The 25,213-nt window shown below is 43.3% G+C and overlaps 1 protein-coding gene and 1 long non-coding RNA gene across 2 annotated transcripts in view; one reads left to right on the plus strand and one right to left on the minus strand.

Moving 5' to 3' along the window:
- The first annotated feature begins 10,912 nt into the window (after positions 1–10,912).
- Positions 10,913–25,213, plus strand: part of TGFBR2 (transforming growth factor beta receptor 2) — a 76,867-nt gene continuing 62,566 nt past the window's right edge. Inside the window, exon 1 of the mRNA XM_077268962.1 lies at positions 10,913–11,189. Coding sequence (XP_077125077.1) covers positions 11,108–11,189 — 82 coding nt within the window. The 5' untranslated portion in view covers positions 10,913–11,107. The remainder of the gene's footprint in view (positions 11,190–25,213) is intronic.
- The window catches only part of LOC143783497 (uncharacterized), a 45,127-nt gene continuing 36,752 nt past the window's right edge, over positions 16,839–25,213 (minus strand). The window contains exon 3 of the long non-coding RNA XR_013217212.1: positions 16,839–16,901. This is a non-coding gene — a long non-coding RNA (uncharacterized LOC143783497). The remainder of the gene's footprint in view (positions 16,902–25,213) is intronic.

Genomic DNA, 25,213 nt, shown 5'->3' on the forward strand with positions numbered 1-25,213 from the left:
ATAGAGGTCTCAAGGAGACCTCTGGTTGTTATGGCAATGCACAGCTGACCCCCGATCATGTGACGAGGGTCAGCAGAGCGAGCACTTCCGGCCGCGAGCGCTAGTTAAATGCCGCTGTCAGCGCTTGACAGCGACATTTAACTAGTTAATGGGCGCGGGCGGATCGCGATTCCACTCGCGCTCATTGCGCGCACATGTCAGCTGTACAAAACAGCTGACATGTCACGGCTTTAAGGTGGGCTCACCGCCGGAGCCCACCTTAAAGCAGGGGATCTGCCAGCTGACGTACTATTCTGTCAGCTGGCAGAAAGGGGTTAAACTGACAGCCAGTTCAGAGAACCAGTAGAAGGCTGGTTCCCCTCCTTATGCAATCAGTTGTTTTCATGTCTTTCAGATGAGGGCCAATAGCCCAAAACCCAGTGTCTGCAAATTGAGATTCTGATTTGGCTTTTATTCTAAGCCATATTGCAAGACTCGTTAAAGGGTTGATCGTGACATGTAGGATTGCTGCTTCCAACAGGTGGCGCTATAGAATTCAAGTCTTCTTTCTCTCTGAAGAGGCAATTTGCATATTAAAGCCTCCTTACCTTGACAAGCCAGAGCTGGTATGCCACTCTCCTAAAGGATGAACATTACCCCTTAGACCTCAGTCCAGAGCCTCTCATCTAGCCAAATCAATACTCATACTTTCCACTGATGAGGGTCAATAGCTCAAAACACCGTGTCTGCAAATTGAGCTTTTTTTCTGATTTGGATTTTATCCTAAGTCATATTGCAAGACTTGTTAAAGGGTTGATTGTAATTTGGGGGATCGCTGTTTCCAACAGGCTCTATAGAGTTAAAGTCCTCTTTCGCTCTGAAGAGGCAATTTGCATTTCAGATATGAATATATTTGAAGATAAAAGCACTTGGAAAGGGACAGAGGAACACTAATCAGTATTATTATTATTATTATTTATTTATATAGCACCATTGATTCGATGGTGCTGTACATGAGAAAGGGGTTACATACAAATTACAGATATCACTTACAGTAAGCAAACTAACAATTACAGACTGATACAGAAGATAGAGTACCCTGCCCTTGCGGGCTTACATTCTACAGGATGGTTGGGAAGGAAACAGTAGGTTGGGGGGTTGCAGCAGCTCTGGTGTTGTAAAGCGGTAGCTCCGGTAGTGGTGAGGAGGCAGTGGGGTCATTGCATGCTGTAGGCTTTCCTGAAGAGGTGGGTTTTCAGGTTCCGTCTGAAGGTTCCGAATGTGGTTCATAGTCGGACGTATTGGGGCAGAGAATTCCAGAGGATGGGGGATATTCGGGAGAAGACTTGGAGGCGATTGGAGTATCTTGCCTGTTATGGTTTCCAATGGCAAGGAAACATCAGAAGCATAGAGTAAACGGACAAGCTCTCGGGTGATGGAAACTTGAGCTGACCGCGATGCTAAACCTACACACCACACTAGAAGTAGCCAGGGGGCATTCCTGCGTTGTCTCTAGATGCCGCGCGCCAGCCGGAGAACTAACTACCCCTGGTAGAAGAAAACACAGTCCTGGCTTGCCTCCAGAGAATGTCCCCACAGGAGATAGCAGCCCCCCACATATAATAACGGTGAGAGCAGATGAAAAGACACACGTAGTATGAAAGCAGATTTAGCACAGAGAGGCCCGCTAACTAAATAGCAGAAAGATACAACAGAGGACTTCGCGGTCAGCTGCAAAACCCTTCAAAACACCATCCTGAAATTACCTTAACTCATGTGACAACTCATGCCACTGGAGTGGTAATTTCAGCCCAACAAGAGCTTCCAGCTGCAGAGATTCACATAAGTGCAAACTGGACAAAACATACAAAAATAGACTTAAGGACTAAGTGTCCAACTTAGCTGAGCAGAAAACTGGGAGCAGGAACATGCAACAGAATCTGTCATGATCTCAATGGCAAGAGATCATAGCATAAGCATATATAGGAACTAGCTCTTGGAAGATGGGAACTGAGCTGACCATGAACTAAACCTAACACACAACTAGCAGTGGCCGGGTAGCATGCCTACGTTGATTCTAGATGCCCAGCACCAGCCGGAGGACTAAATAATGCTAGCAGAGGAAAATATTAGTCCTAGCTCACCTCTAGAGAAATACCCCAAAAGGAGACAGAGGCCCCCCACATGTATTGGCGGTGAATAAAGATGAAATAACAAACGTAGTATGAAAATAGGTTTAGCAAATTTGAGGTCCACTTACTACATAGCAGAAGACAGAAAGGACACTTTCATGATCAGCTGAAAACCCTAATCAAAAACACCATCCAGAAATTACTTTAAAACTCTGGCATTAACTCATAACACCAGAGTGGCAATTCCTGTTCACAAGAGCTTTCCAGACACAGTAACGAAACTACAGCTGTGAACTGGAACCAAAATGCAAAAACAAACATGGACAAGAGTCCAACTTATCTAGTAGTTGTCTAGGAGCAGGAACAAGCACAGAGAGGCTTCTGATAACATTGTTGACCGGCAAGCAACTAACAGAGCAGCAAGGTTATATAGCGACTCCCACATCTTGATGGGAACAGGTGAACAGAGAAGATGAAGACACCAGTTCAATTCCACCAGTAGCCACCGGGGGAGCCCAGAATCCAAATTCACAACAGTACCCCCCCCTCAAGGAGGGGGCACCGAACCCTCACCAGAACCACCAGGGCGATCAGAATGGGCCCTATGAAAGGCACGAACCAGATCAGAGGCATGAACATCAGATGCATTCACCCAAGAATTATCCTCCTGGCCGTATCCCTTCCACTTGACCAGATACTGGAGTCTCCGTCTGGAAACACGAGAGTCTAAGATTTTCTCCACAACGTACTCCAACTCACCCTCAACCAACACCGGAGCAGGAGGCTCAACGGAAGGCACAACCGGTACCTCATACCTGCGCAATAATGACCGATGAAAAACGTTATGAATAGAAAAGGATGCAGGGAGGTCCAAACGGAAGGAAACAGGGTTAAGAATCTCCAATATCTTATACGGGCCAATGAACCGAGGCTTAAACTTAGGAGAAGAGACCCTCATAGGGACAAAACGAGAAGACAACCACACCAAATCCCCAACACAAAGCCGAGGACCAACACGACGGTGGCGGTTGGCAAAAAGCTGAGTCTTCTCCTGGGACAACCTCAAATTGTCCACCACCTGCCCCCAGATCTGATGCAATCTCTCCACCACAGCATCCACTCCAGGACAATCCGAAGATTCCACCTGACCAGAGGAAAATCGAGGATGAAACCCCGAATTACAGAAAAACGGGGACACCAAAGTGGCAGAGCTGGCCCGATTATTGAGAGCGAACTCCGCCAATGGCAAAAAAGCAACCCAATCATCCTGGTCAGCAGACACAAAACACCTCAGATATGTCTCCAGGGTCTGATTAATCCGCTCGGTCTGGCCATTCGTCTGAGGATGGAAAGCGGACGAAAAAGATAAATCTATGCCCATCCTAGCACAGAATGCCCGCCAAAATCTAGACACGAATTGGGTCCCTCTGTCAGAAACGATATTCTCAGGAATACCATGCAAACGAACAACATTTTGAAAAAACAGAGGAACCAACTCGGAAGAAGAAGGCAACTTGGGCAGAGGAACCAAATGGACCATCTTAGAGAAACGGTCACACACCACCCAGATGACAGACATCTTCTGAGAAACAGGCAGATCTGAAATAAAATCCATCGAGATGTGCGTCCAAGGCCTCTTAGGAATAGGCAAGGGCAACAACAATCCACTAGCCCGAGAACAACAAGGCTTGGCCCGAGCACAAACGTCACAAGACTGCACAAAGCCTCGCACATCTCGTGACAGGGAAGGCCACCAGAAGGACCTTGCCACCAAATCCCTGGTACCAAAAATGCCAGGATGACCTGCCAACGCAGAAGAATGAACCTCAGAGATGACTCTACTGGTCCAATCATCAGGAACAAACAGTTTATCAGGTGGGCAACGATCAGGTCTATCCGCCTGAAACTCCTGCAAGGCCCGCCGCAGGTCTGGAGAAACGGCTGACAATACCACTCCATCCTTAAGGATACCTGTGGGCTCAGAGTTACCAGGTGAGTCAGGCTCAAAACTCCTAGAAAGGGCATCCGCCTTAACATTCTTAGAACCCGGTAGGTATGACACCACAAAATTAAACCGAGAGAAAAATAATGACCAGCGCGCCTGTCTAGGATTCAGGCGCCTGGCGGTCTCAAGATAAATCAAATTTTTGTGGTCAGTCAATACCACCACCTGATGTCTGGCCCCCTCAAGCCAATGGCGCCACTCCTCAAAAGCCCACTTCATGGCCAAAAGCTCCCGATTCCCAACATCATAATTCCGCTCAGCGGGCGAAAATTTACGGGAAAAGAAGGCACAAGGCCTCATCACGGAGCAGTCAGAACTTTTCTGCGACAACACTGCCCCAGCTCCGATCTCAGAAGCGTCGACCTCAACCTGAAAAGGTAGAGCAACATCAGGCTGACGCAACACAGGGGCAGAGGAAAAACGGCGCTTAAGCTCCCGAAAGGCCTCCACAGCATCAGGGGACCAATCAGCAACATCAGCACCCTTCTTAGTCAAATCGGTCAATGGCTTAGCAATATCCGAAAAACCAGCAATAAATCGACGATAAAAGTTAGCAAAGCCCAAAAATTTCTGAAGACTCTTAAGAGAAGAGGGCTGCGTCCAATCACAAATAGCTTGAACCTTGACAGGATCCATTTCAATGGAAGAGGGGGAAAAAATATATCCCAAAAAGGAAATCCTCTGTACCCCAAAAACACACTTAGAACCCTTCACACACAAAGAATTAGACCGCAAAACCTGAAAAACCCTCCTGACTTGCTGGACATGAGAGTCCCAGTCATCCGAAAAAATCAGAATATCATCCAGATACACAATCATAAATTTATCCAAATAATCGCGAAAAATATCATGCATAAAGGACTGGAAAACTGACGGAGCATTAGAAAGACCAAAAGGCATCACTAAATACTCAAAGTGGCCCTCGGGCGTATTAAATGCGGTTTTCCACTCATCCCCCTGCCTGATTCGCACCAAATTATACGCCCCACGAAGGTCAATCTTAGAGAACCACTTGGCCCCCTTTATGCGAGCAAACAAATCAGTCAGCAACGGCAATGGGTATTGATATTTAACAGTGATTTTATTCAAAAGCCGATAATCAATACATGGTCTCAAAGAGCCGTCTTTTTTTGACACAAAGAAAAAACCGGCTCCTAAGGGAGATGACGATGGACGAATATGTCCCTTTTCCAAGGACTCCTTTATATATTCTCGCATAGCAGCATGTTCAGGCACAGACAGATTAAATAAACGACCCTTTGGGTATTTACTACCCGGGATTAAATCTATGGCACAATCGCACTCTCGGTGCGGAGGTAACGAACCAAGCTTGGATTCTTCAAAGACGTCACGATAGTCAGACAGGAACTCAGGAATTTCAGAGGGAATAGATGATGAAATGGAAACCACAGGTACATCCCCATGAGCCCCCTTACATCCCCAGCTCAACACAGACATAGCTCTCCAGTCAAGGACTGGGTTGTGAGATTGCAGCCAAGGCAATCCTAGCACCAAATCATCATGTAGATTATACAGCACCAGAAAGCGAATAATCTCCTGGTGACCCGGATTAATACGCATAGTTACTTGTGTCCAGTATTGTGGTTTATTATTAGCCAATGGGGTGGAGTCAATCCCCTTCAGAGAAATAGGAGTCTCCAAAGGCTCTAAATCATACCCACAGCGTTTGGCAAAGGACCAATCCATAAGACTCAAAGCGGCGCCAGAGTCGACATAGGCGTCCGTGGTAATAGAGGACAAAGAGCAAATCAGGGTCACAGATAGAATAAACTTAGACGGTAAGGTGCAAATGGAAACAGATTTACCAAGTTTTTTAGTGCGCTTAGAGCATGCTGATATAACATGAGTAGAATCACCACAATAGAAACACAACCCATTTTTCCGTCTAAAATTCTGCCGCTCGCTTCGGGACAGAATTCTATCACACTGCATACTCTCTGGCGATTTCTCAGTGGACACCGCCAGATGGTGCACTGGTTTGCGCTCCCGCAAACGCCTATCGATCTGAATAGCCATTGTCATGGACTCATTCAGACCCGCAGGCACAGGGAACCCCACCATAACATCCTTAATGGCATCAGAGAGACCCTCTCTGAAAGTCGCCGCCAGGGCGCACTCATTCCACTGAGTAAGCACAGACCATTTACGGAATCTTTGGCAGTAAATTTCCGCTTCATCTTGCCCCTGAGATAGGGACATCAAAGTTTTTTCTGCCTGAAGCTCCAAATGAGGTTCGTCATAAAGCAACCCCAAGGCCAGAAAAAACGCATCCACATTGAGCAACGCAGGATCCCCTGGTGTCAATGAAAAAGCCCAGTCTTGAGGGTCGCCCCGGAGCAAGGAAATCACAATCCTGACCTGCTGTGCAGGGTCTCCGGCAGAGCGAGATTTCAGGGACAAAAATAATTTGCAATTATTTCGAAAATTCTGAAACCCAGATCTATTCCCCGAGAAAAATTCCGGCAAAGGAATTCTCGGCTCAGATACAGGTGCATGACAAACAAAATCTTGCAAATTTTGTACCTTCGTGGCGAGATTATTCAAACCTGCAGTTACACTCTGAAGATCCATTACAAACAGGTGGACACAGAGCCATTCAAAGGAGAGAAAAAAAAAAAAAAAAAAAATTTCAGCAGACTACTTATTTCTCTCCTTTCTCAGCCAAGGATTTTAACCCTTTAGTGGCCGGTCAAACTGTCATGATCTCAATGGCAAGAGATCATAGCATAAGCATATATAGGAACTAGCTCTTGGAAGATGGGAACTGAGCTGACCATGAACTAAACCTAACACACAACTAGCAGTGGCCGGGTAGCATGCCTACGTTGATTCTAGATGCCCAGCACCAGCCGGAGGACTAAATAATGCTAGCAGAGGAAAATATTAGTCCTAGCTCACCTCTAGAGAAATACCCCAAAAGGAGACAGAGGCCCCCCACATGTATTGGCGGTGAATAAAGATGAAATAACAAACGTAGTATGAAAATAGGTTTAGCAAATTTGAGGTCCACTTACTACATAGCAGAAGACAGAAAGGACACTTTCATGATCAGCTGAAAACCCTAATCAAAAACACCATCCAGAAATTACTTTAAAACTCTGGCATTAACTCATAACACCAGAGTGGCAATTCCTGTTCACAAGAGCTTTCCAGACACAGTAACGAAACTACAGCTGTGAACTGGAACCAAAATGCAAAAACAAACATGGACAAGAGTCCAACTTATCTAGTAGTTGTCTAGGAGCAGGAACAAGCACAGAGAGGCTTCTGATAACATTGTTGACCGGCAAGCAACTAACAGAGCAGCAAGGTTATATAGCGACTCCCACATCTTGATGGGAACAGGTGAACAGAGAAGATGAAGACACCAGTTCAATTCCACCAGTAGCCACCGGGGGAGCCCAGAATCCAAATTCACAACAAGAATCACTCTGGATACATTGATGGCCAGCATTAGAATGAGTGAGGAGCAAGGTTAAATAGGATACTCCCACATCCTGATAGGAACAGGTGAACTGAGAAGGCAAAGCTTGCAGGACACCAGTACCACAAGAGACCACCGGGGGAGCCCACGAACCGAATCACAACACTTGCCCCAACATACAGCTGTAGTGCCGGTTTTCCTGCATGATCCTCATTCTCCTCTACTCTGGCAGGGATGGAGACTCACCCACCCTTGCTTCCTCCTGCCCTGTGTTCTTTTGGGGTCTGCACTTGTCTGGCAGATCCCCAGGCACTGTGCTTAGGCTGCACATATGTGCGCTCGATCTCTTAGAGAGACAGAGTGCTCTGTCCTATCTGTCAAATTTAACCACACCATCAGAGGCATTAGAGAAGAGTCAGGAGTTCACCTAGTCACTCCCCTCCAGGCTCTCCTCGGTCCACGGCACAGTGGTTATTATTATTATTTATTTATATACCACCATTTATTCCATGGTGCTGCACATGTGAAAAAGGGGTTACATACAGGGTTATAGATATCGTTAACATTAAACAAATTTACAATGACAGACTGATACAGAGGGGAGAGGACCCTGTCCTTGTGGACTTACATTCTTCAGGATAATGGGGAAGAGACAGAAGGTCGGTGTGTTGCAGCACTGGTGGTGGTGAGGCGGCAGCACAGGTGGGTGGTGAGGTGGCAGCTCTGGCGGTGGTTCCATTACCATGTGCATTACAATAGAAGTGTGAGGTCATTATACTTCTCATCATATCAGCTTAGAGGGACAATATGGAGAAATGGCAGCATGGGGTAAATAGTATTGTTGAATGAATAATGGGGAAATAGTATAGAGAGGTGGTAGAGGTGGGTGTATTGCATGGAGAAGTGGTAGCATGGGGGAAAGCATAGAGAGGAGGAGACAGTATGGAGACGGAGCAGATTGGGGGATAGTATTTTGAGGGGAAGCATGGAAGGATATTACAAAGAGGAGCTTATGGGAACAGAATGAAGAGTGACAGCATGGGGTGACAGTATGGAGAAGGGGCAGCAGGAGGGGATGGTATGGAGAGGTGTCTGTATGGAAGGGGCAGTTTGATGAGACAGTATGGAGAGAGGGGATCACAGAGGGACACAATAGAGAGGGTGGAGTGTGAAGGAACAGTATAGAGAGGTGTCAACATGGGAAGTATATGTACAGGGGGAAGTGAGTAGGACAGTATGGAGAAATGCTGTTCATGGGGACAATATGAACAGGTGACAGGTGGGGAGACAGCATGGAGAATGGTAGTGTGGTGACAGTATGGAGATGGGGCGGTGAGGGGGCACAGTATGGAGAAGTGGCAGCGTGGGGGGATAGTATGGAGCAGTAGCTGATCCAGAGAGACAGTGTGGAAAGGGTGCATCATCTGCCTGTGGCTTGTGATATCCCCCTGATTTTCATGTGACAGCTCCAGGGCGCTTAGGGAAGACTGTGAGGCTGAGCCAGTAGCAATTAGCCCACTCTGTAGTTCTTCAGCAGTGTGTGAAATGCTGCAAGGGACTTTTTCTTATAACTGATCCCTGTGAATTGAATCACAACGTGTTGGAATTTGCAGGTACCTGCAAATTTCAGGACATTCGGCTCAAAGTTGATTCTCTATGGATCTATCCACTCATATCTATTCACCTCAAAGTTACCTAAATGTAGAAGTTTATTTATGATTCTGATTTTATCTATTCAGTAGCCTGCTCCCTGTATGCCAGTTGATGTCAGGTAACAACAGATGTCAGTCTCACAACAGATGTCAGTCTGTTGATGTCAGATAACAACTTCCAGTATCGCCTTCCAATTGTTAATGACATACTGGGAGTTGCTGGTTCATGAGATACAACTGTATATGCTAACATGACCTGAAATTGCAATTGATCACTTTACTAAACTTAGTTATGTATTCATATATTCATATATTGTGGTTCTGGTGCTGTATTCTTGTACTGATAACCGTTCTGGTGCTGTATTCTTGTACTGATGGTAATTCTTGCGATGAATATATGTACTAGTGATGTTTATGGTGCTTTATTCATGTACTAATGATGCTTTTGTATCAATGTACTGATGGTTCTGATGCTGTCATCATGAACTGATTATGGTTCTAGTGATGAATTCATGTACCAGTGATGGATCTGTTTATCAATTTCTGTACATATGATGGTTTTGTTAATATATTCATTTTCTTCTGGTGGTTCTAATGCTGTATTCATGCACTGATAATGATTATTCAGCTGTATTCATGTATTGATGATGGATCAGGTATCGTATTCTCTGCTGTTGGTTCTTTATTCATGCTTTGATATTGGTACTGGTTCTGTATTCGTGCACTGTATGTATTGTTATGAGAATTAAACTTTTATATTTGAAAGCCCCGTCACTGACATTTTGGCTCTCCTGAGAAGCTCCTTCCCAGGCTGAGCTTCACAAAAAACAATGATTTGCTCTATAAACTGTATTTCAATACTGTAGTTTTGCAGTATATTATTTAAGCAACCAAATACTGTTTATGAACTGAAAAACTAAAAAGTATACCTATACAAAAAATATAAAAATTCAAATCATGTTCATGGGTCAGTTATACCTTGAAATTAATTCTGTAAAGGCAGAACTCCACAAACAATTACATAATTTGCGTTTATTCATGGCAGATTTATAATGCACAGTGAGGAGATATGCCATTTCAATTTTCGCTTTTGTCAGCAGGATACAGTGGCGTACCACTAATAGCGTCAGACCATGCAGCCACTATGGGGCCTATGAGTCTTGGGGGCCCGATGCCACTGCCGACATCACCCCTAGCATCGGACCTGAAACTATCATCCTGGATTCTGATACAGTAAAAAGCAATGATGGAAGAAGAAGTCGTCTGCTCCCTCCTCCATCGTTCTCCCTGTGTGTCTGGGCTCTGATGTCTCAGCGGAGTCTCAATACTTACATAGTCTCCTATATCAAGCATAGAAAGGATCATAGAGAACACATATTGCTCCATTTAGGATCTTATGCAGCTGCACCCCCTGACGTCAAAGTTACAATGAATAAAATCGGGACAAAGCCCCATTAAATTCTTATAATGTGATTCTCAGATAAAAGGAGCGCACACATCTGTTCACTAAATGCAAGTACTGGGCTGATTGATCCGGCAGAACTCGGTGTATGGCTTTAAGGAAAAAGTGACAGTCTCATTCTTAACTCCACAATAGTAAGAAGTTGTAACATGAGGCAGAGGGGGCTGGCTTATGTCATATGACTGACAGCAACTGGGTGAGGTTTTTAAGTAAAAAAAAAAAAAAAGAGTAGAGAGGCCCAGCACAGCTGTTTGTGAAGTTGAAGATTTCCTGTTTCCCCAGAACTTGCTAGTGTGTGAGTCACAGAGGTTGCAGGCAGCCAACGGTGCCCATAGGAATGCAGGGAGGGCTGCTGGCTCCTCAGCCCCAGGGAAGCAGAGAACTGAAGAAACTTTGTGGATTACAGTTGTAGATTTCTATGAGGCCGGGAAAATGGATTCTATGGGTAGGGTGCAGCTCCTTACTTCACTCTGGACCCTGCTAGCCTGCACCTCTGCCACTCTCTCCTTTGTGGGTAAGTGATTGGCATTGGATCTTTCTTTGTGTTGGGTTTTCCTGGCAAAGCAATTGCTGACTTCTAGCTGAAGCCTGGAGAAGTTGGTCTGCAGTAATGTGACACTTGTAGACAGAGAGAAGAGGCACCTAGGTGGGGAATGAGCAGCCTGAGAGGGGGCTCTGTCTGCGAGGATTCGGTGTAGTGTGTCACCCACTCATGACTGCACTGTGGATTGGCCGGAGAGGACACAAAGTGATACAAGGTCGATACTGTGCCAGTGATAGATCTGGTGCCTGATATCGGTACATTGCCCTGTGTCTTCTCTACTATAGCATGTTACTCCCTGTCCTGAGCTGATGCTGTTCTTATAGGAAGAGCAAACATGGAACTTTTCATACCACTGTAGAGACAGATTAATAATGTCTATTTTTCCCCTCAGATTCTGGATTTTTACGAATTTGTCTGTGATTACTCTGCAATAAGGATGTATTGACTCCATAATTTTGTCAGATCTGAGATTCACTTTTGGCATAAGGGTAGATTCGCTCTCCTCTAGTTGTTGGGCACGAGTTATTATGAGGCACATTGACCATAACTTGTTTGTGTGGCTGCATCCGGACAAAATACATGCATTCATATATACTCCAAAAGCGCGGTCTCTTGGCATATGCCTGACGGTGTGTACATACACCTCTCCTACTGTATCCTCACCCATCCCTTGTAGATTGTGAGCCCTCACAGGCAGGGTCCTCTCTCCTCCTGTACCAGTCATGACTTGTATTGTTCAAGATTATTGTACTTGTTTTCTATTATGTATACCCCTCCTCACATGTAAAGCGCCATGGAATAAATGGCGCTATAATAATTAATAATAATAGTAATGATAATACACTATATAAAGACACATATGCATGTTTTTCTCAATATCTGACATGAAATCAGAATAAACCTTTTCCCGTTTTAGGTCAATTAGGATTACCATAATTATTAATATTTGACAAATGCCAGGATAATGAGAGAGAAAATGATTTAAGGCATTTTTATTACTGCAAAGTCAAAAGTTTACACACATTTCATTAGTATTTGGTACCATTGCCCTTAAACTGAATGATTTGGGTCAAACGTTTGGGATATCCTTCCACAAGCTTCTCACAATAGTTGGCCAGAATTTGGGCCCATTCCTCCTGACAAAACTGGTGTAACTGATCCAGGTTTGTAGGTCGCCTTGCTCGCCCCTGCCTTTTCAGCTTTGCCCATAAATTTTCAATAGGATGGAGATCAGGGCTTTGTGATGGGCACTCTAAAACATTGACTTTGTTGTCCTTAAGCCACTTTGCAACCATTTTGTCAGAATGCTTTGGATCATTGTCCATTTGGAAGACCCTTTAACTTCCTGGCTGATGTCTTGAGATGTTGATTCAGTATTGCCACACAATCTTCATTTCTCATGATGCCATCTATTTTGTGCAGTGCACCAGTCCCTCCTGCAGCAAAACAACCTCACAACATGATGCTGCCACCCCTTTGTTTCACGGTTGGGATGGTGTTCGTAGGCTTCTCCCTTTTTCCTCCAAATGTAGCGATGGTCATTATGCCCAAAAAGTTCAATTTTAGTTTCATTAGACCACAGGATATGTCTCCAACAATTAAGGTATTTGTTCCTGTGTGCATTAGCAGACATTAATTTAGCTTTTTTATGATTCTTTTGAAATAATGTCTTCTTCCTGGCAGAGTAGCCTTTCAGTTGATACAGTACTCATTTTCCTGTGGATATAGACTCAATCTTACCATTTTCCGCCATCATCCTCACAATGTCTTTTGCTTTTTTTTGCTTTTGTCTTTGGGTTGATATGCACATGTCGGACCAAAGCTTGTTCATCACTGGGACACCGAACCCATCTCCTTCCTGAGCGGTATGATGGCTGGACATTCCCATCTTGTTTGTCCTTGTGTATAATTGTTTGTACAGATGAACAAGGCACCTTCAGGTATCTTGAAATTGTATACAAGGATGAGCCAGACTTGTGTAAGTCCACATTTCTCTTCCTGATATCTTGGCTGATTTCTTCAGACTTTCCATGATGCTACACAAAGAAGCAGTGTGTTTCAGGTGTGCATTATAATACTTCCACAGGTGTCTCTAATTAACTCAGATGTTGCCAAAAACCCTATCAGAAGCTTCCAAACACATGACATCATCATATGGGCAGTCCAGAATTGTTTAAAGGCATAGTAATCTTAGTGGCTGTAAACTGTTGACTTTGCAGTAAGTAACAAAAATGCCTTGAAACATTCTCTCTCTCTCATTACTCTGGCATTTGGCAAATATTAATAATTATGGTTACCCTAATTGACTTAAAGCGGGAAAGGTTTATTCTGATTTCATGTCAGATATTGAGAAAAAACATGCATATGTGTCTTTTTATATAGTATATGTAAACTTCTGGCTTCAACTGTGTATATATATATATATATATATATATATATATATATATATATGTATATATATATGTATATATAGAATGCAGTGGTGTAACTAGAGTCCGGACATACACATTGCACCTCCACCCCCATTAAGTAGTAATGTCCCCCATCTTGGGCTCCTTCCCGCTATACATATCCTGGTATATATGTCCATTGTACTAATGTGTGTGTGTGTGTGTGTGTATATATATCTCCCATCCTGCTATGTGTGCTCTCCATCCTGGTATATATATATATCCCCCATCTTGGTATATGTCCCCCATTCTGCCTCTTTTATTTGATGCCAAAAAAAAAATGATTCTACTCACCTTCCCTCTGTTCCCCTGCCAAGCGATGTCCTCTTCTGAAGCTAGCAACTGACCTCAGAGTGCAAGCGACAGGAGCGCATGACATCACTGCCATGAGCCCCCCGTCATATGCATGTCAATGTCAGCTGCTGGCCTCTCTGTAGCATGTAATGCAGTGCACAGACTCAGCAGGTCTCTGTGCCTCAATGCACTTCAGCTGAATGTGCGCTGGCTAAATCTGCTTCTTAAATGTTTTCAATATGTCTTCTTTGGCTTGTTTGTTAATAAATATTGACTACTTTTAGGTGATCCCTCTCTTTGCATACTTCTTTCTTCTTTTTGATACTTGTTGAATTTTTCTGCTATGTGTTAGGTGGATCCCGATTACCATTTGGTGGTAATTTTGATCTTGCTATTTAACTGGTTAACTGCTGCGGGTAGATCGGAGATCCACCCGCGGACGTTAGAGGCACAGGACAGCTGATCAAATCAGTCAAACAAATAAAGCAGCCTTATCGTGGCTGAGTTGGCCAATTTATGCGCTAAGCTTTCTCAATGATTCACATTTCTAGTGCAGTAATGAAATTCAATTTTCATATTTCATGTTTGCATGCTATAGCGCTACAGAGTGCTACTTTATTTGTTTGGATTTGAGTTGGCTACTCTAGGTAAGCAGCTTTTCAGACCTAATTTATGTTTGGATGCGACGGTCAGTTTTTTTGATATTTGATCACTGATCAAATCCGTCATGTGTGGGGAAATATGTGGGCTCAGTGCCAGATCCCACATCAAAGGCAGAGGCACGACCTTTGGCATACCTATACTAAAAGAGCGTGAAGGGGTTATATTACTCCCTTTTACCCATTGAAAAATTAATAAAATTTAAAAAGTAAACTTATTGGCTATCATCATATGTAAAAAAAAATGGCAGAGGTGAGGGCAAAGATAAGTATAAGGTTTTTTTTTATTTTTTAAACTTTTAATGGCACTTTATGTGTCAGAAAAATGGTGCCAGAAAAATGGTGCCAAGTGGCCCGACATTTTGCTGAATCTACATGAAAGCGAATTACAGAAAATCTGCACTTTGGCAAATGTGAATGTTTTAAAAATATGGTTAGAATTCAATTCCACTCACATTTATTCTCTCATCTCTGAATTTAAACAATAACAAACATTTTTATAGTTTGATGATTCATTATTATTATGATTTATTATTCTGCAGACATGGCCAGCTCTCCGCAGCAATGAATGGCAGCTATTGCATCAATGTGATCACATTAGATTGTAGACTCACATTCCATGATGTTACATACTCCTATGAGGTCACATGAAATCTCTTCAACATGCAATTTTATCTGACTGCAAAAACTGATATTAAAAATTGTTTTGATTTTATCAAAAAGCCCTTTGAGTTCATTCACATATGGGAATTTGAGTCGCATAGCTGTGACTGAAAAAATCTATCTCATACATCTGAAAGGGTTTTTTAAAAATACCACCCAACAAAGACATACACTTTTGGTCTAAGTTTGGCATGCATTCTTTAGTTAAAGGGAATCTGTCACCAGTTTTTTCTTTTTTTTCACCTAATCTGACCAAGGATTCACCCTGAAGATGGTCTCCTCGAGCACTATGCGGGGTCTGTCCAGGCCCAGGTCCCACCTTCTATGAGATCAGCATGATGTAGGGGCAGAGAACCTGATTCCAGTGAAGTGTCCCTTACTGGGCTGCTTGCTGTAGTTTTGATACAATCACTGTTTTATCACCAGATTATCACTAGAAGAAAACTAGTAAACCTGCTGCCATGTAGTCCTCTATATTCATGAGCTCTGTATAACCCTGATCCAATCACTGAATGGAAGCTTTCTGCCTAAGCAGTGTCCACAGAAAGCTGTCAATCATTGGTGTCGGCAGGTTTATACAGAGCTCAGCAATCAGAGAACTGCTAGATCTGCAGCAGAAAAAGCAAGGATTTTATGGAAACTGCACCATTCAGCCTAGTAAGTGACACGTCACTGGAATCAGGGTCTCTGCCTCTACGTCATGGTCCTCTCTGATGGGGTAGTAAAAACTTGGTGACAGATTCCCTTTAAATGAGTTGTTGACCACTATTAATAACAGAAAAAATATATATAGTAGGCATTAAAAAAGTAAAATAAAGTATACTCACCTTATCTGTCCCCTACTGCTCCTCTTCTAATGCTGCCAGTATATGTAGTTCACATGCAGTCAGAACGGGCATGAGTCTGCTGTTTCCAGTCACTGCCCCCAGGGAATCGGTAAGGTGGGTATATTTTACTTTAGAGCAATCTCGCATGCTGCTGCTGATGATGATGATAATAGGTAGGACAGTCACATTAATTAAACAGTTGTAGTAAATGTTTTTAGGACTATAGAAAAATTCATTAATTTTAATAGGTCTTTTAATATAATTCACATTTAAACAACTAGTAACCGGACTTGTATAATCTCCTTTGTATCTTCCTATGCTGATCGGTTCTATCACGTCAGTGTCCTACAGAGCCAAACATATGGTTAAACATTTGGATAGCTCTGAACAAAAAGGGAGGGAGAAATATTTCCTTCCTCCTATTTCCTAAAAAAAAAAGATCTGGCACAACATGTCCAGACAATATTTAACAGTGAATCAACTGTGTTTTACAAATGCTCTTCGTGGATTCTTTAGAGCACAGTTGGTTCATAATTGAAACCATTGATTTACTATATGCATTCTTTTATTTGTTTTATGCATGTATTTCTCTACTATGGGACCCAAACCAGATGTCAGTGGAGGCTTACAACCATTTGAGTAAAGTTTATTTCTAGAATGCGGTCACGTCTTCATTTTGGGATCGGAGGTCAGAATCCCCTAGGTGTAAATAGTCCTCCAGTTCCTTGTATCTAAATTATCTAAAGTATGTTGGGTCTTGTTCACATATACAGTATATGCATGGTCTATCTGTAAAATAAAAAAAGCCACACAATAATAATAATAACTTACTGTGCAATACTCTTTTAGGCAGGACTGGGAGCTTTTAAAAGGATCCAGCATTATGGCCGGACACAGTACAATACAGATCCATTAACTGGCTGGGAAACGTTTCCATTGTGTGTATAATGTGTATGGTGCACAATACATAGGTCGGATATAGAATCTGCCCTGGCAGGAAATACCTATGCTGTACAATGACCTTACTTCTGCACAGACGTGGTTAGTTTCCGACAGCCTATTGTGTGATTGCTTTATTCGCATGCTAACTAAACTGGCCAAATAAAAAAACCTCAATCTAAAATTACCACAAAAAGTTGTGAAATCTAAAATTCTTGTCTACATGTAAAGACAATACCAGCGTGCGAATAATATGCAGGGGATGCGAGTAACTGCCGACTGAAGATAAAAACTCTGCTTCCCTTTTTAGAAATGAGGAACAAAACCCTGAAACATCTCTGAATATAAGCTATATGTATATATGTACAAATTTACAGTGGAAATCACTTGATTTACTGGTAATTTAAACAGAAATTTAGTTAAAGGGGTTATCCAAGATTTTGCTTATTTCCCTATTGGAAAGGTTGTTGCTAAGATCACTGCCAACTCCTAGTAGTCAAGGACCACTCCCGTCAGCCATACTGCAGTTTCCGGTGGCACTTAGTGATTTTTGTTATTGCCAATGAAATCTTCTAACACTTAGGTTTCGTCCATAGCAAACAGTCATTTAAAGGGGTTATCCAGGACTATTTTATGATTTTGTTATGTGCCCAAAAACTAACAGGAGGGTAGTTGCTAACTGCCTGCCTGTTTTAACCGGCGCTGCCTCAGAGCGATCATGGACCGCTCTTGCTGGCGATTCTGCGGCTTTCGCTGATGTCATGTTGACAGAGCAGCTACTTCTTTCTGTCTTCTCTGTCAACGGGGCATCATTACCGATGTCATGCTGACTGATAGCCAGCTCCCCACTGCCTAACTATGGGAAGCCAGCTGGTAATCAGCATGATGTCTATAGTGACTCCCCATTGACAGATCCGGCCTGAAGAAGAAGATCTGCTCTGTTGACGTCAGGTCAAATGAAGCAGCAGAAACGCTTGCAACAGTGGTCTGTGACCACTCTAAGCTGCAAGATATTGGCACCTGCCTGTAAGTTCTTAGTCCCATAGGGAAAAATAACCAAAGTACCAGATACCCCCTTTAAGAAAGAAAATTTATCATTTCCTGCAGTAATGTATAGAATCATCATAAATTCATAATGAATCTATCATAGCTCAGATTAAAGGGAGGTTCTAGTGCATAAAAAATTGCATAAAGGACTCGTTACACGCTCTGTACTTACAACTTTGCGATGTACATGAAGTATAAATCAGATTAATTTTGACCCAAGAAGGAATTGGTTCCATTCATTTCCTAATAGACTTGTAAGCATATTAATTTAACTGTGATTTTTAGGTCAAACTTTTCCACCATTGACATCTACCAAGCAGTAGAGTACATAGAGCTCTTCTTCATCCTCTACTTATATGTGATGCATAATTATATCAATTTTATATCACACTTATATGGCACTTAGCCTCTTTATAAATACGTTCTTGTGTAATTAATTGAGCAGAACTTCCTGTCTGGTGTATTAAGGAGGAATACTGAATTAATGACTACAGTGCTGTGTCTTTCAAGTCAAGGTCATACAGGACACTTGCCCGGGGCTTCTCGATCTCAAAGAATCTATTTTATTAAAGATTAAATGTTTTATACAACATTGAATTGCCTCAGAATGGACACTTCAAATGTTGCACATTTCACAGCAACTGAAAGGTCTGTGACGTTTAAAGGCCTTTTTACACAAAGCATTCTTCTGCTAAAAGCTAGCGCCAATTCATGATATAGTAAGTTGACTGGCACTTTATTAGCTCCATTTACATGGAGCAATTACCGCCAATCTGAGACTGAATAGTCATTTGTGTGACCATTCTTTCTCATACAATTTCACAATTCACTTTCTGATGACATATGCTATACAGAATGAGGCGAAGAAGCAGTGCTTTATGGTGTAACAGATGAGGCAAAGGTAGGGTGCCTTGCAGAGTTCTAATTGGCATACTTACCAACTTTTCCATGGCAAAATTCTAGATGTTTAAGCTCCATCTCTATGAATGCCCGGGTACACCCCTGAGACAATTAAAAACTGTTAAATTATTTGCCGAACCTGCCCCTCTTGTGTTTGCAGAACTGTCCATCTAGTTGGATTTTTTTCCCCTTATATGATTAGACTTAGGGCAAAACACCTTTAGTAGAAAAAAATGGTTGTTGTTGCTTGCCTTCCCATGCCATTCAGGCCCGTAAATTACTTTTCGTAATTCCATGGTTTGGCGAAAATAATTGGTGTCTTTCAGCAGCACTACTAAGCTAAAAAAATCCCAGTGTCGGCTTTGAGATGGTTTAGCATTTGTTTAAGGCCGGTGTCACACTTGCAACTGCAATTCGAGAAACTCGCGTGAGTCTCTCGCCTCAATGCCCAGCACTGCTGCCGGCGGTCCTGACCGGAGCGTTCGGCTGCATAGAAATACATGTAGTCGCACACTCTTGTCTGGTGATTTTGTGATTAGTGCTGCTTGTAATCATATTTTCTAAGCAATTGATCTATGTGGTGCACATCTTTAACAAATCTATTAAACTGTCACAAATCTCATGATACACAGCGCGAACCAAAGCAGCTATGCCCTGTCCTAACTGGCGTACAAGTAAAGCTTGGAGGCTAAAATTGATGAGTTCATATAATTTTAACATGCATTGGGGGTCTTCCGTTTACAAGACACACCCCTTAAACAAATTTCACAAGTCTCTTGAAGGACAGACCATTGACTAGGTTTTTCTTCTTTCGTTTCTTTAATACATGATGGCTAGCTTATCTATGTAGGGTGCAGAAGTAGCAGTTACTGGCCCTTATGATGGGCTCAAAGGCCTGCTACTTTAAAAAACAGCAGTATTAATAATTAATGATGTATATTATGAATGACTTTTACAGATTTTGTTTATTGGGGCCCAGAAGCTAAAGTTAAGACCATTGTGTGGGGCATGCCTAGCACCAACAAGAATGTGGTCAGGTTAAGGTACCATCACATTAAGCGACGCTGCAGCGATATAGACAACGATGCCGATCGCTGCAGCGTCGCTGTTTCGTCGTTGTGTGGTCGCTGGAGAGCTGTCACACAGATAGCTCTCCAGTGACCAACGATGCCGAAGTCCCCGGGTAACCAGGGTAAACATCGGGTTACTAAGCGCAGGGCCGCCCTTAGAAGAGGAGAAAAAAGAGTAATCCGGTTTTTTATAAAAGTATGCAAAGAATTTTATTAATAAATATATAACACCATAGCAAACAATTTATATATAGTAGATGGCAGGAAAGAACCCCAAAAAGGGAAACACAGGACTCCCAAACACACAAGCCCGGTCATCAGATGCTGAGCACATCATAATTTCAAAGCATGGCATAAAGTGCACAGTGCTAGATCAGAGCCGCATCCAGGCAGCATGTCAATATATCACCTCATGCGTCACAGCGCAATACTGTGGCGGTAAATAACCCCTTAGGGTGAAATGCTTACCGGGCAATCAGAGTTAGGAGGTCCTGGGTCAGGTGTACGGACCCCGACGCGCGTTTCGCGGGTAACAAGCCCCGCTTTCTCAAGGGAATATCATATTGTGTCAGCCCAGGCAGGACCTTATATGACCCTTTGAACCGGCATGTGACATCAGCCGGCCAATCACAAGTGGGATTAATGGCGCATGCGCATCGCGGTTACGGAACCCCCGGCCAGAGGAGCAGAGCGTCATCGTCATCACATGGAAGGGGGGAGGAGGAGCAATCCCCCGTCCCATGGACAAGGATGAAGACGCGCCGCTACACAGCCGAGGGCCAGCACCGCGGCACGCACGCGCACACCCACTGTGTCACCAATGGTAAATTTCATAAAGTAAACAAACATAAGATATGTGACATTTTACAGGGATACAAGCTCATAGACGGAGGTATACACATTGGACATAAAGATAGCAGCAATATAAGGGATATAATAATCCAATACAGTCCAAATCGATATATAGCGCTGCATGAAGTCCCATCTCTGTAGCTTGTAGTCGGACATTCTGAGGACCATAGTATTGAGATTACTGGCGAAACAGTGATGAATGGATCAAGACAAATAAAGATATCATGCCTGGGATAACAAGAAAGGTGATAAAAAGGAAAAAAGAAGTTAAAAACAGTAAATTAAAAACACGAACACATACCCAAACCCTAGGGGAACGACAGGACATCAGAAGACATATTATTTCTTTTTTTCTCTTTTCTCCCCCTTTAAGAGGTATAATAAATATCAATATCTACAATATACATTTAAAGAAATGAGGAAAAGGAAAGTGACTCATTTAATCCTCTTGGGGTCATGGTATCTAGGACCACAATCCACTTGGCCTCTACCTGTGCGAGTGTTCTTTTATAATTCCCGCCTCTAATCCCCAAATGGATTACATCAATGCCCCGCACCATAAATGATGTGGGGTCACAGCCATGAAATTGCTTAAAGTGGCGTGGGATAGTTTTGAGGAGGGATAAGTCGGTCACTGTCCTGGCCGCGTCAATGTCCCGCACATGCTCACGCACACGTTTTCTAAGTTCTCTTGAAGTCAAACCGACGTAAATTATGGAGCAGCCACAAGTGGCATAATAAATAATATTAGTACTCCCGCATTAGTACATGTGAGTATGTAGTGTTTGGGTTTTTTTTACATTTACACTGGTAACCAGGGTAAACATCGGGTTACTAAGCGCGGCCCTGCGCTTAGTAACCCGATGTTTACCCTGGTTACCAGTGAAGACATCGCTGAATCAGCGTCACACACGCCGACTCAGCGATGTCAGCGGGTGATCCAGTGACGAAATAAGGTGCTGGCCTTCTAGCTCCGAACAACGATGTCACAGCAGGATCCTGATCGCTGCTGCGTGTCAAACACAACGAGATCGCTATCCAGGACGCTGCAACGTCACGGATCGCTAGCGATATCGTTGTTAAGTTGTTCAGTGTGAAGGTACCTTTACTGTTGGCTCAGTGTTGGGTTGTGGCCACTTCACAGCATGGTCACCTTTTCCTTGGTGTGGTAGCATTAATCTGTCTTTTGTAGGACAGGTGTGACACAGGTCCATATAGGCATCTACAGAAATGCTATGGAAGGTCAAGTAGTAGAATTTTGTTTTCATTTTTTGAATTGTATGAACCTGATTATTTAGCATTGCTTTGTGCTAATGTTCTAAAACAGGACCTCACCTAAGGTAAAAAAGGAAAAAAGGACATTCTTGTTGGACTATGTGTGAAATTTAGTGTGGAAGAACCATAGTTGCCGCTGATCAGAAAGCATGTGGTATCAATATGGGCATGACTGTATCCATGCTGTCAGGATGTCACAAAGATGCAACAGGAAGGAACAGCGTTTAGAAACACACATATGAACTCGCTTAGTAAAATGTCACTTTCCTTTGTACATTCAGAATGGTTATATTGCAGATGATTTCAGAAAGATTTACATTAGAGTAATTACATAATGGGAAAAACCTACACGGTTAGTTCCAATATGAAATCATTGCGGTTTATGAAATATTAAATACTATTGCTTGTGCATGAAAACTAGGCCATGGCAATAATACAAATTTAGAAATTCAATCAAGTCATTTGATATTTGCTGTTTCTATATAAAACAAAATAATGGTGGACATGTTTGTAGGAACTGTGTGGAGGACTCAAAGCTACCTGTGTAACTGTAACATTACTGAGCACGTGCAGTCGCCTCCCCTAAATGTGGTGAGTAGTGCAGTAGTCTCACATGCTCACAACTGCTTCTTTGACATCGGAGACTTTGGGCCCCCAATCTGAATCAGTGAGTGTGTTATCTGTCAGATGCCCAGCATTTATACATTTACTAGATGGTGGCCCGATTCTAACGCATCGGGTATTCTAGAATATGCATGTCCACGTAGGATATTGCACAGCCCACGTAGCATATTGCCCAGCCACGTAGTATATTGCTCAGTTACGTAGTATATTGCCCAGTAACGTAGTATATTGCCCAGCCACGTAGTATATTGCACAGCCCACGTAGTATATTGCCCAGTGACGTAGTATATTGCCCAGTGACGTAGTATATTGCCCAGTAACATAGTATATTGCCCAGCCACGTAGTATATTGCACAGCCACATAGTATATTGCCCAGTGATGTAGTATATTTCCCAGTGACATAGTATATTGCCCAGTGACGTAGTATATTGCCCAGCCACATGGTATATTGCCCAGTTATGTAGTATATTGCCGTTACGTAGTATACAGCACAGAGCCACGTAGTATATTGCACAGCGATGTAGTATACAGCACAGAGCCACGTAGTATATTGCACAGCGACGTAGTATACAGCACAGAGCCACGTAGTATATTGCCCAGTTACGTAGTATACAGCACAGAGCCACGTAGTATATTGCCCAGTGACGTATTATACAACACACAGCCACGTAGTATATTGCCCAGTCACGTAGTATATTGCCCAGCTACGTAGTATATTGCCCAGCCATGTATGTCACAGGTTAAAAAATAAAAAATAAACATATACTCACCTTCCGAGGGGCCCCTTGTAGTTCTGTCGGCTGTGTTCGGTGCAGGCGGCAGCTTCCAGGCCAGGGTGTGATGACGTCGCGGTCACATGACGTGACGTCACGACAGGTCCTTCTCGCACAGGCGCGCAGGGCCTGCGATGACGTCGCGGTCACATGACCATGACGTCATGGAAGGTCCTTCTGGCATACCATCCTTGGCAGTGGAACGTCGCGAGATGCGGGAAAGGCGGCAGAAGGTGAGTATATAATGATTTTTTTTATTATTATTATTTTTAACATTAGATGTTTTTACTATTGACGCCACATAGGCAGCATCAATAGTAAAAACTTGGTCACACAGGGTTAATAGCGGCGGTAACTGTTGTGAATTCCGTTCTCGGGCTCCCTCCTGTGGTCGTGAATGGTACTTTGGTGCGTTCTGTCCTTGGACACCCTCTGGTGGCTTTGAGTGGAACTGCTGATCGTTGAGGTATGCTTTCTCAGCTGCCCTCGTTTATTGCTTCTGCTTGCTTCCCTATTTAACTCTGCCCAGGTCGTTAGTACATGCCAGCTGTCAATGTCTCAGTACTGGTTCAGATCTCTCTTGGATTTCTCAGATGACCTGTCTACTCCAGCAGAAGCTAAGTCCTTGCTAGTCATTTTGCTGTTCATCGGTTTTTGAATATATTTTCAGTACATGCTATGTTTCAGTCCAGCCTGCTATTATGATATTTCCTTGCTAGCTGGAAGCTCTGGGGGTGCAGAGCTGCACCTCCACACCGTGAGTCGGTGTGGAGGTCCTTTTGCACACTCTGCGTGGTTTTTGTAGTTTTTTATACTGACCGCATAGTTCCCTTTCCTATCCTCTGTCTGCTAAAATCTGTTTCATTCCTGTGTTTGTTACTTCCCTCTTAACTCACAGTCAATATTTGTGGGGGGCTACCTTACTTTGGGGAATTTCTCTGAGGCAAGGTAGGCTGCTATTTCTATCTTTAGGGGTAGTTAGCTCTTAGGCTGTGAAGAGGCATCTAGGGAGAGTTAGGTACGCTCCACGGCTATTTCTAGTTGTGTGATAGGATTAGGGATTGCGGTCAGTAGAGTTACCACTTCCTCAGAGCTTGTCCTAGGTTTTCTATTTTAACCATCAGGTCATTTCGGGTGCTCCTAACCACCAGGTCCATAACAGGTAACGGAGTGAGTTACCCGTGGCATAACGCGGTCCGTTACCGCTGGCTTTAACCCTGTGTGAGCGGTGACTGCGGGGAGTATGGAGCGGGCGCCAGGCACTGACTGCAGGGGAGTAGGGGAGGGACTAATCGGACTGTGCCCATCGCTGATTGGTCGCTGCAGCCATGACAGGCAGCTGGCGGGGCCAATCAGCGACGCGGGATTTCCGTGATGGAAGTTGCTGACAGAAAAACTGTAGTACCCCTTAGACAATTATATATATAGATAACCTATGTTGGTTATGAGACGGCCTGGTGTTATAGAATCATTAGGCATTTCTTTATCCTCTGAGTTTGGGACCTCTATTGCATTGTGTACACAAGAAAGAGTAAAATAAGTGAAATGATTTTCCTTCACTATATCACTATTATGGTATGTAATATGTTTTTTATATATATGATGAGGAATCAGGCCACG

This window comes from Ranitomeya variabilis, chromosome 6, assembly GCF_051348905.1.
Source record: "Ranitomeya variabilis isolate aRanVar5 chromosome 6, aRanVar5.hap1, whole genome shotgun sequence".
Lineage (NCBI taxonomy): Eukaryota > Metazoa > Chordata > Amphibia > Anura > Dendrobatidae > Ranitomeya > Ranitomeya variabilis.